The 12,793-nt window shown below is 43.6% G+C and overlaps 1 protein-coding gene across 7 annotated transcripts in view; it reads right to left on the bottom strand.

Moving 5' to 3' along the window:
- Nucleotides 1–12,793, bottom strand: part of VEPH1 (ventricular zone expressed PH domain containing 1) — a 177,712-nt gene that overhangs the window by 97,279 nt on the left and 67,640 nt on the right. For 6 of the 7 annotated variants that reach the window (XM_084638166.1, XM_084638164.1, XM_084638162.1 and 3 more), the window contains one exon: nt 6,641–6,850. The exons of the other annotated variant lie outside the window; for it this stretch is intronic. In XM_084638166.1, the coding sequence (XP_084494292.1) occupies nt 6,641–6,850 (210 nt within the window). The remainder of the gene's footprint in view (nt 1–6,640; nt 6,851–12,793) is intronic. 7 annotated transcript variants of the gene reach the window in all.

Here is a 12,793-nt window from a genome sequence, read left to right as displayed (position 1 = left end):
GTTCAAGCAAATCTGGAGTTCTCTCCAAAGTCCTTCAGCTGGGCCACCTTCACCACAAGCCCCAACATTCAGGAACTGGTTCTCCACTCTCTTGTATAGTCATTTGCACCAGAGTAAATGAGGTATAAAATTCTACTACTGATGTGAGTGAAGAATTCTGATTTGGCAGCATTTTACACTCTGAACAGTTGTATATGAGTGCAAAGGTGGAAGGCAATGGAGAATCAAGCCCTCAATGGGCATCCTTCTCCACCACTCCTTCCCCAACATGGGAAACTGTAGTCCTTAAAGGGGAGCTGGGGAACAGCAAATGCGCACACAACTGGTACATGTGTCTCTGGAGAGAATTAGGAGAAAAGTGGGCATAGGTTCCCTGTTAAACAGGAGGAGGATGGAACCTATGACAGGTCTCAGGAGAGAAGATGTCCAAATTCCCCAAAGGCTCAAGTTTTCACCACAGAACTCTAAGTCAGTATGAAATGTGTCATGCTGCACCCATGCAACATTGCAGCATGAGCAGTAAACATCCCACTAGAACTGGTGAGGCCTGCATGTCCTAGAGGTACATCCTAGTTGCAAGTTCTTTGGGCTGTGCTTGGTCCCAACACACAAAGGGTCTAATCAGAATCAAGCTTAACTTGACACAAAGTATCAATCCAGAGTAACTGAGGGCATAATATGACCCCAAATATTGATACAAATATATTATCTAAACTAGTTAGAGTTGCTACTATTAGTATCCAGGACAGTTCTTTGAATCTTCATTTCTAGAGCAAAAAGAAAAGGAGTACTTGTGGCACCTTAGAGACTAACCAATTTATTTGAACATAAGCTTTCGTGAGCTACAGCTCACTTCATCGGATGCATACTGTGGAAAGTACAGAAGATGTTTATATACACACAAACCATGAAAAAATGGGTGATTATCATTACAAAAGGTTTTCTCTCCCCCACCCCACTCTCCTGCTGGTAATAGCTTATGTAAAGTGATCCCTCTCCTTACAATGTGTATGATAATCAAGGTGGGCCATTTCCAGCACAAATCCAGGTTATCTCCCCCCCACGCCCCCCGACAACAAACACTCTCCTGTTGGTAATAGCTTATCTATTTCCCCTTGTTTTTTCCACCCCCCCCCTTCCTCAGACGTTCTTGTTAAACCCTGGTTTTGTGCTGGAAATGGCGCACCTTGATTATCATGCACATTGTAAGGAGAGTGATCACTTTAGATAAGCTATTACCAACAGAAGAGTGTTTGTTGGCGGGGGGAGATAACCTGGATTTGTGCTGCTGTACCCCTTTCAAGAGGTAGATTTGTCTTGTGTACCCCAAGTTTCACCTCACTTGCTTAAAAGTCAGACATAAAAATAAAGTGTCACAGCACACTAGTACAGAAAAATTGCTTACTTTCTCATTTTTATCATGTAATTATAAAATAAATTGCAACCCACCAGACTGAGAAACACTAATATAGTATATAGTATGGGTATGTCTACACTGCAAAATTAGGTCGAATTTATAGAAGTCAGTTTTTTAGAAATCGGTTTTATATATTCGAGTGTGTGTCCCCCCACAGGAAATGCTCTAAGTGCATTAAGTGAATTAACTCGGCGGAGTGCTTCCACAGTACCGAGGCTAGAGTCGACTTCCGGAGCGTTGCACTGTGGGTAGCTATCCCACAGTTCCCGCAGTCTCTGCTGCCCATTGGAATTCTGGGTTGAGATCCCAATGCCTGATGGGGCTAAAACATTGCCGCGGGTGGTTCTGGGTACATATCCTCAGGCCCCCATTCCCTCCCTCCCTCCGTGAAAGCAAGGGCAGACAATCGTTTTGGGCCTTTTTCCCTGAGTTATCTGTGCAGACGCCATACCACGGCAAGCATGGAGCCTGCTCAGGTAACCGTCACCCTATGTCTCCTGGGTGCTGGCAGACGAGGTACTGCATTGCTACACAGTAGCAGCAACCCATTGCCTTGTGGCAGCAGACGGTGCAATAGGACTGGTAGCCATCATCGTCATGTCTGAGGTGCTCCTGGCCGCGTCGGCCAGGAGCGCCTGGACAGACATGGGTGCAGGGACTAAATTTGGAGTGACTTGATCAAGTCATTCTCTTTAGTCCTGCAGTCAGTCCTATTGAACCATGTTATGGTGAGCAGGCAGGCGATATGGATTGCTAGCAGTCGTATTGTACCATCTTCTGCCGGGCAGCCATGAGATGTGGATGGCATGCAGTCCTTCTGCGCCGTCTGCTGCCAGCCAAAGATGTAAAAGATAGATGGAGTGTATCAAAACAAGAAATAGACCAGATTTGTTTTGTACTCATTTGCTTCCCCCCCCCCGCCCAGTCTAGGGGACTCATTCCTCTAGGTCACACTGCAGTCACTCACAGGGAAGGTGCAGCGAGGTAAATCTAGCCATGTATCAATCAGAGGCCAGACTAACCTCCTTGTTCATATAAGAACAATAACTTAGGTGCACCATTTCTTATTGGAACCCTCCGTGAAGTCCTGCCTGAAATACTCCTTGATGTAAAGCCACTCCCTATGTTGATTTTAGCTCCCTGAAGCCAACCCTGTAAGCCGTGTCGTCAGTCGCCCCTGCCTCCGTCAGAGCAACGGCAGACAATTGTTCCGCGCCTTTTTTCTGTGCGGACGCCATACCAAGGCAAGCATGGAGGCCGCTCAGCTCACTTTGGCAATTAGGAACACATTAAACACCACACGCATTATCCAGCAGTATATGCAGCGCCAGAACTTGGCAGAGCGATACCGGGTGAGTAGGCGACGTCACCGCGGTCGCGTGAGTGATCAGGACATGGACACAGATTTCTCTGAAAGCATGGGCCCTGCCAATGCATGCATCATGGTGCTAATGGGGCAGGTTCATGCTGTGGAATGCCGATTCTGGGCTTGGGAAACAAGCACAGACTGGTGGGACCGCATAGTGTTGCAGGTCTGGGACGATTCCCAGTGGCTGCAAAACTTTCGCATGCGTAAGGGCACTTTCATGGAACTTTGTGACTTGCTTTCCCCTGCCCTGAAGCACATGAATACCAAGATGAGAGCAACCCTCACAGTTGAGAAGCAAGTGGCGATAGCCCTGTGGAAGCTTGCAATGCCAGACAGCTACCGGTCAGTTGGAAATCAATTTGGAGTGGGCAAATCTACTGTGGGGGCTGCTGTGATGCAAGTAGCCCATGCAATCAAAGATCTGCTGATATCAAGGGTAGTGACCCTGGGAAATGTGCAGGTCATAGTGGATGGCTTTGCTGCAATGGGATTCCCTAACCGTGGTGGGGCCATAGACGGAACCCTTATCCCTATCTTGGCACCGGAGCACCAAGCGGGCGAGTACATACCCCGCAAGGGGTACTTTTCAATAGTGCTGCAAGCTCTGGTGGATCACAAGGGACATTTCACCAACATCAACGTGGGATGGCCGGGAAAGGTACATGACGCTCGCATCTTCAGGAACTCTGATCTGTTTCAAAAGCTGCAGGAAGGGACTTTATTAAAATAACTGCTGGGGATGTTGAAATGCCTATAGTTATCCTTGGGGACCAGCCTACCCCTTAATGCCAAGGCTCATGAAGCCGTACACAGGCAGCCTGGACAGTAGTCAGGAGCTGTTCAACTACAGGCTGAGCAAGTGCAGAATGGTGGTAGAATGTGCATTTGGATGTTTAAAGGCACGCTGGCGCAGTTTACTGACTCTCTTAGACCTCAGCGAAACCAATATTCCCACTGTTATTACTGTTTGCTGTGTGCTCCACAATATCTGTGAGAGTAAGGGGGAGACGTTTATGGCGGGGTGGGAGGTTGAGGCAAGTCGCCTGGCTGCTGGTTACGCACAGCCAGACACCAGGGCAGTTAGAAGAGCACAGGAGGGTGCGGTACGCATCAGAGAAGCTTTCAAAACCAGTTTCATGACTGGCCAGGCTATGCTGTGAAAGTTCTCTTTGTTTCTCCTTGATGAAACCCCCCACCCCTTGGTTCACTCTCCCCTCCTCTCCTCCCTTCGATCACCGCTTGCAGAGGCAATAAAGTCACTGTTGCTTCACATTCATGCATTCTTTATTCATTCATCACACAAATAGGGGGATGACTACCAAGGTAGCCCAGGAGGGGTGGTGGAGGAGGGAAGGAAAATGCCACACAGCACTTTAAGCACAACACTTTAAAAGTTTACAACTCTAAAATTTATTGAATGCCAGCCTTTTTTTTTTTGGGCAATCCTCTGTGGTGGAGTGGCTGGTTGGCCAGTGGCCCCCCCACCGCTTTCTTGGGCGTCTGGGTGTGGAGGCTATGGAACTTGGGGAGGAGGGCGGTTGGTTACACAGGGGCTGTAGTGGCAGTATGTGCTCCAGCTGCCTTTGCTGCAGCTCAACCATACACTGGAGCATACTGGTTTGATCCTCCAGCAGCCTCAGCATTGAATCCTGCCTCCTCTCATCACGCTGCCGCCACATTTGAGCTTCAGCCCTCTCTTCAGCCCGCCACTTACTCTCTTCAGCCCGCCACCTCTCCTCCCGGTCATTTTGTGCTTTCCTGCACTCTGACATTATTTGCCTCCACGCATTCGTCTGTGCTCTGTCAGTGTGGGAGGACAGCATGAGCTCAGAGAACATTTCATCACGAGTGCATTTTTTTTCCTTTCTAATCTTCACTAGCCTCTGGGAAGGAGAAGATCCTGTGATCATTGAAACACATGCAGCTGGTGGAGAAAAAAAAAGGGACAGCGGTACTTAAAAAGACACATTTTATAAAACAGTGGCTACAGTCTTTCAGGGTAAACCTTGCTGTTAACATTACATACATAGCACATGTGCTTTCGTTACAAGGTCGCATTTTGCCTCCCCCCACCGTGTGGCTACCCCCTCAACCTTTCCCCCTCCCCATGGCTAACAGCGAGGAACATTTCTGTTCAGCTGCAGGCAAACAGCCCAGCAGGAACGGGCTCCTCTGAGTGTCCCCTGAAGAAAAGCACCCTATTTCAACCAGGTGACCATGAATGACATCACTCTCCTGAGGATAACACAGAGAGATAAAGAACGGATGTTGTTTGAACGCCAGCAAACATACACTGCAATGCTTTGTTATACAATGATTCCCGAGTTCGTGTTACTGGCCTGGAGTGGTAAAGTGTCCTACCATGAAGGACGCAATAAGGCTGCCCTCCCTAGAAACCTTTTGCAAAGGCTTTGGGAGTACATCCAGGAGGGCCGCGAATGCCAGGGCAAATTAATCCTTTCACATGCTTGCTTTTAAACCATGTATAGTATTTTAAAAGGTACACTCACCGGAGGTCCCTTTTCCGCCTGCCGGGTCCAGAAGGCAGCCTTGGGTGGGTTCAGGGGGTACTGGCTCCATGTCCAGGGTGAGAAACAGTTCCTGGCTGTCGTTTCTCTGCTTGCTTGCTGTGAGCTATCTACAACCTCATCATCATCATCTTCTTCGTCCCCAAAACCTGCTTCCGTGTTGCCTCCATCTCCATTGAAGGAGTCAAAAAACACGGCTGAGGTAGTGGTGGCTGAACCCCCTAAAATGGCATGCAGCTCATCATAGAAGTGGCATGTTTGGGGCTCTGACCTGGAGCGGCCGTTCGCCCCTCTGGTTTTCTGGTAGGCTTGCCTCAGCTCCTTAAGTTTCACGCGGCACTGCTTCGGATCCCTGTTATGGCCTCTGTCCTTCATGCCCTGGGAGATTTTGACAAAGGTTTTGGCATTTCGAAAACTGGACCGGAGTTCTGATAGCACGGATTCCTCTCCTCATACAGCGGTCAGATCCCGTACCTCCCGTTTGGTCCATGATGGAGCTCTTTTGCAATTCTGGGACTCCATCATGATCACCTCTGCTGATGAGCTCTGCATGGTCACCTGCAGCTTGCCACGCTGGCCAAACAGGAAATGAGATTCAAAAGTTCGCAGTTCTTTTCCTGTCTACCTGGCCAGTGCATCTGAGTTGAGAGTGCTGTCCAGAGCGGTCACAATGGAGCACTCTGGATAGCTCCCGCAGGCCAATACCGTCGAATTGTGTCCACAGTACCCCAAATTCGACCCGGCAAGGCTGATTTAAGCACTAATCCACTTGTCAGGGGTGGAGTAAGGAAATGGATTTTAAGAGCCCTTTAAGTCAAAATAAAGGGCTTCATCGTGTGGACGGGTGCAGGTTTACATCGATTTAACGCTGCTAAATTCGACCTAAAGTCCTAGTGTAGACCAGGGCATAGAGCAGTATAAACAAGTCATTGTCTGTATGAAATGTTAGTTTGTACTGAATTTGCTAGTCTTTTCATGTAGCCTTTTGTAAAACTAGACAAATATCTAGATGAGTTGATGTACCCCCTGGAATACCTCTGCATACCCTCAGGGTATGCATACCCCTGGTGGAGAACCACTGTTCTAGAGTGTTCTGTAAACAAATATGTTCCTCTTCCTTCTCTCTTGTCATGTTAGGCCAGGTTAAATACGTAGTTAGAAAGATCTTACCCAGCTCTGAGACACCCTGACAAGAGATCTGGTTAGAATTAGACTCATGGTGCCCACAGGTATACTATAATTGAACTATTCCCTTAATATTTGGATAAAGCTTTATTGAAAGACTGATATGCATGAAAGCCACTCATGCATTTTACATAATCATACCTGTTAAATCTCATATCCTTCCTTTCTTCTTTAGAAACCTGGCCTAAACTATATCTACGCACAGAGCCAGGAGTACTGTTGTCAACATTTATTTTTTCTTCAAAAGCCTGTATTTTAACTTGAAGCTTTTCATCCTCTTCATTTCCATTCATAACAGATTTTAAATCATCCAGCTGTACAGGAGATTCTGCTTCAGCGTCATTTTCTGTCCTTAAGAAGAAAAAATCAGGGGTTTAACACGGTCATGCTTTGCCCAAGATGACATTGACAGTGTCTCTCTTACTTTGAACCACATACTGTATCTGGTAAAATAATTGTGTGTCAGTAGTGAACTTCTTAGAACTTGATTAATCATTTTCAGAAACAGCTTTCAGCTCAATATCTATGTCAAAAGGATTAGAAACATTAAATATCTATGACAACACTGGATTAGAAATAGCATACAATATATCTGCAAAGGTAAAAACAACGCTTCCTCTTGATATGGCCTCAACCACATTCCCACCAGCAAACCTCTCAGGGAAACGTTTTTCATTTGAATTTAGGCCAGTCCTACAAAGCTATTAAACAACCATTTATTATAGCATACTTATAAACCAACAGTAGAGCTCACAGTGGAATCTGTGAATGTTTGTGGTTTTACAAAATTGTACATGTACTTTCTCCTGAATAATTGTATTCTGAGTAAGAAAAGCCTATTTCAAAACTCGGCACTTGGGAAGAAACTGACTAAGAGGAAGTTTTAAGTAATCTGACTCACGTTCAGCACAAGAAACCCCAGAATACTTAACATGGGCTTATTTAGAACTCTGTGCAGCTCAAGTTTCTATTTAATAGAACAAAATGGTTAGAAATTTACCTCATCATTAAAATTTTCAAGCACAGAGTTTGGTAAACTCAAGTGCAATAATAAATTTGGATTTAAAGCACCAGTTAACAGGAAGTTATCACTCTTAAAAATATAGGACCTAATTCTGCCCTCAAACACACCTGTGAACCTCATTGATTTCACAGCACTGATGAAAATGATTGTCTCAATGATGACACTGTCGTATCATTAGTGATGAATTCTGTCTGCAGTTGATTTCAGTGGAGTTACATAGGGGTAGCTAACGGTAGAATAATCTGCACCTGCCAAATTGCCCTGGCATGGAGGGAGCCCGTTGAAAGCAGGTCATGGTATCCAATCCTAAATGGATCCACTTTCTAACCCCCTACCAATGGGTGTCACAGAGGAGCTGCAGCTGTTATTCCAGCTCATAGGCTAGTGTAGCAGCAGTGGACAGGTGATATTGCAGCTCTGCAGCCCTTCCAGCAGTTGTGGGGAAGGATTTCATTCATCCAAACAGGAGATACTTGCCTAAAGTCTGATTTCTTAGACCAAAATTTTCAAACCTCAGTGCTAGGCACTTAGATCCATACTGAAGCCCCTAAAAGAAGGGGCCTGATCTTCAAAGATACTGTTCACCTGCAACTCTCATTGCCAAGGGCGCACAGAACCTCTGAATATCAGGCCATTTTTTACAAAAGCCAAAATATGGAATTAGGCGCCTACCTACAGCCACTGTAGTTTGAACATTTTGAGCTTTGTTTTTATGCAGCAGCGAGGAAACTGAATTTATTAGAATCAATCATGTTTACTCCAACAGTGCCTAATGGCCAGCCAAGAATGGGGGCCGATTGTGCTGGGTCTGCACAAACCCGGAGTAGTAGATAGTCCTTGCCCTGAAGATCTTACAATCTGAATAGACCAGACAGACATAGGGTGGGGGAAGAGGTAGACCACACGAGCAAAGCGAACTGTGTGATAGCAGCAAGTGGTATGTTAGTTCCATAGTTCTGTGTGTGTGTGTGTGTGTGTGTTTGTGTTCATTCTTAGGTGGGGATAAGCTGGAAAGGGAGGTGAAGGGGACAGGGCAGGGAAGAAGAGGGTAAGAGAGACAGGTGTGCAGTGAAGCAGAGGTAAAAAGACTGTGAGGGAAGGGGTGGATTGGCGCAAACAGCCTATCAGCACAGGATGAAGAAAGTCCAGTCAACACTATAGGAAGTTCCCTGAATGCCCGGTAGTCCCTTCCTTGACTGCTCCTGTTCCTACCAGCTGGAGTCTGTGGCTGGCTCATCTCTGCAGTTTTTTCCCCAAAACCTAATGGGGGGGGTCATAGCGGTCCTAGAGAGAGAGTGTAAGGGGGGGAATGAGACAACAAAACTATGGGGGTAGTATGTACAGTAATTCATAGAGGGATGAGTTACCACATTTTACAAGCTCAAAACATACCTATGCCATACTTTAGCCTCTTATGTGTAATATTTAAAGATTTCTTAATATCAGAACCCTATCACAGGGTTAAAGAGTGGAGTGTGAGTATTTTTAACTTTATTCACACATTTAAACATTATATCATAATTTGAATTTTTTTAATGATCTCTTTTTCTTTTTTTAAAAATGAGTGTCCAAGTGGATAAATTATTAAATGCAAAATAGCTAGGTGTCTGGAATGTCAAGGATGAGAATTAAAATGCAATGTTGCCAAATATAGCAGAATCTAGCTAATTCATATTCAAGACTGGAAGGCCTATTGAGAATTTCCAAATATTGCAAATTATTGCTTATGAAAACAAACATATTTAACAGAAGCAACCAAGGATACTGAATCACAAAGTTTAATTTTTCATTTGTTTTGATGTAGGCAATAGGTCCTGATATAGTAATAAATATTCTGGAGACCATTTTGTAAAAGTAATGAAGTCTTAGTAATAAGGAACCTTACTACAGATTTGGCTATAAAATCTTTGCAGAGATGTAGAACAAGACTTAATCTCACCTATTGTTATCTCTCTATGTATCAATGGTATGCCCATTACCATGTCAACTATGTTCTAATAAAATTATATATAGCAAACTCCTGTTCATTGGGATTTTGGAGTGGGGTATTTGATGGAGCAATCAGGTTTGTGGATTAGAGGAATGTGAATGAACAAGGCTCTACAGAATTCTGAAATAAGACCAGACTCTGAGTAAACTGAGCTTGGTTTGTTTTCACCCCTCCCCACTTGGGATGTAATCCAAAGGCCACTGAACTCAATGGGAGTCTTTCCATTGACTTGAATGGACATTGGATCATGCTCTCAAAGGAAATGTTATCATAGTGTTTCTTTCATGGATACATTTGGTTCCATTTGTCAGATGTAAACCAACAGTGACTTTGTTAAAAATATGGTTCATTATAACTCAGAAGTCCACAAATCAACAGCTTGGCTCAAACTCAACTAGCCCGCCAATACCAGGCTCCTGGGACTTTCAGGATAGCTGGTTCCATTCTTAATGGACAAAACAAAATACTCATCTCTTGGGATATCCTTGGGGGGCAGGCCTCATTATCTCTCTTATGTAAGCCCAGGCTCACTGCAGTAACAATGTCACCTTTTGACATGAAGCCATTCTTAACACGCAGAAAAGATGTAACCAACATGAAATACTTCACTGAGACTACATACTGTGCATGGCTGAAAGACAGGCAAGCTGTTCTCTTGGCTCCTCCAGTCAAACAACAATAAAATTAACAATTGTGTAAAATCTTGGCAAAATGATTGAATACATTACTGACACTGCTGGAGTTGGCCCCACTTACCCCAGAGCTGAATTTGGCCCAGACTGTTTTCAGGAGACAAGAGATGTAGAAATATCCAAGGAAGTATATAGAACATGTTTGCAGGAAGATTTTGGTGGCACCATATTCCTTATTACTGAATTACTTTTCAACTCTCTATGATGAGGTATCAAAATATTATACAGGTAACCAGATGATCATAAGAACAATATTTGTATTTCTATACACACTCCCCCCCACCAGCTGCTGAGAATGTGATGCAGCACAATCCAAATACCTTTCTAAAAACACACGAAGGGTGGGATTTTCAAAAGCGTGCCATGCTGGCCTACCTCTGCTCCCGCTGCAGTCATATGGGAGGATCAAGTTTTACTACCAAGGCTCCCCAAGCAAAGACATAATCACCTCCTGAACTAAGAAGCAATGGTAGAATCTCTAAAAGACAGGTCGAATGTAAGCATAGGTAAGTATCAGAGCAATGTTCAAAGATATTGAATAGAGTCAGGGTCTACAGCCTTAAAAGCTTCAAAAATACAGTGTCACCTTACTATCACTTTCCACCTTAGAGGTAGCTAAAGTAAAGACATTCTGTGAGTGGGCAGGCACAATCTGTTAATGATTTCTCAAATCATTATGAACAAGCTGTGTGTGAGCAATGGAGATGCCCTGCTATAAGTGCTGCTGCATGTCTTGCTAAGGGAGAATTATTAGAATCAAACTTTACTGTCACTAGAACATGAGCTTTATCCAGTCAAACTTCATGACCCATATTGTTTCCAAAGCAGATAGCAATGTCACCCTACTGTACCATATCATCATATGAATTTCTTAAATACAGCTACAATCCTTTACACCATAACAAACATTGCTTTAAAGATGGATAAATGGAAGAGAAAATGAAAGGCATATGAATTGTAAATGACACCATATGCCAGACTTTTCTTCTCCTATAAAAAGAAGAAATAATTTCATCCAGCCACTATATAAAAATAAACAACAAAGAGCAGTCTGGCTTGCATGCTTACTTTGTTGTTCCGAGGAATGGTGGTTGGGAAGCTTCATTATATTCTGTATTTTCTTTTTTAAATTGACCATGACAGACTTCTAAGTTGGATCAGCACACATGAACATTCTACATTCACTTTTAAAAGTTATCTCTGGGGGTGAATGACATGCCTCTTTGTGATAGTAGGTGGCAATGCTAATAGACCATCACATGATTTTAATGATACTCTCCACGAAATGCATGCAAAATACCCCATGTCAAATGATTCCAAGCCAACAGTTACTTAGAAGAAATCCGTTTTTCCTTATGGAAACATGATTCTAAAAGGAATGGGTTATTATTCATGCACACAGATAAAAAGTCTATTGTTCTTTCATAGCACAAATACTCTGAATTGTTACTCTTGTTTAAGAAAAACTTTCTGCAATTAAGTAGTTACAGTAGCTCTGGAGCTACTGGGTATATTTCCACATTCAGGGCCTGATTCTGATCTCACTTACACTAGTACAAATCAGTGCTAAATCCAATGAAGGCAGTGGAGTTACACCGTTTAACTTTGTTCCTAACTTTTGGTCTACTTTTCTTCTTGCTCCTCATCTATCTGATGTTGTCCTTGGCTAAGCCTCTGAAATATAAAACCAGGGAATAGTGTAAGTTTTTTAAAGTTCTGCATTCGATTAAGATCTTTGTTTTATTCTATGACCTCTTATACCTATATTTTTAAAGGTATGTCAACTCAGCCTCTAATTTGGCACCTATAATTGTGTAAGGCATAGCACAAAGAACTGCAGGTGCATATGGCAACATTTACGGCCTGATCCACAGCCCAGTGAAGTCAAGGGGACTTCAATGGAAAGTGCACCAAGCCCTGGGACAGCTAATTGTGATTCAGTGTGCATTCAGTCAAGGAGCTAGATGTTTACATACTTTCAGAAATAGAAGCTCTTTTATTCTAACATGAGGCCCTTGCTGAGCCTTTACACAGTGCAGCCTGATGGTTTATTATCCTTTTATTCCTTTATTTATTATTATCCTATTCCTTTATCATTATTTATTCTCTACATTGTGGACTGAAGGCCAAATTCTGCCCTATATCGAAAAGAATTAAATCCTGAACAACTCCACTGAAGCCCTATGGCAACTTCGTGATTTGCCCTGGGTTTGCATTGGTGTAACATAATATTTGGCCCTGAGTCCACGTGGTCACTTTTGAAATGTTAAAACTTTGTTTTTTCAATTTTCTATATGCTCTGGTGAGAGTCAAACACACATACACAACCAAATATTAGAAAAGCAATATATGTCTCTCACTCTCCCCAGGGGTTTCTTCCACTCAGCAAAGTGCGTTCTTTCAGTTTAGAATTTTGTGGGAAAAGATTGAAAAATATTTCATTGACATTTTAATGAAAAATGTCTTCTGCTTTTCAACCAATTGCACCAGACATGGAGTAGCGTAGGGATATCATAACATTTCAGTGGGTGGAATACCTTTTGAGCCTTCCTGGTATTACTAATTTATCAAGTGAACAAACATGATCT

The sequence above is a fragment of the Lepidochelys olivacea genome (genome assembly GCF_965140295.1).
Source record: "Lepidochelys olivacea isolate rLepOli2 genome assembly, chromosome: 9".
In the NCBI taxonomy this organism is placed as follows: domain Eukaryota; kingdom Metazoa; phylum Chordata; order Testudines; family Cheloniidae; genus Lepidochelys; species Lepidochelys olivacea.
The sequence above is the reverse complement of the archived record's forward strand: the minus strand, read 5'-3'. Positions and strand labels throughout refer to the sequence as shown.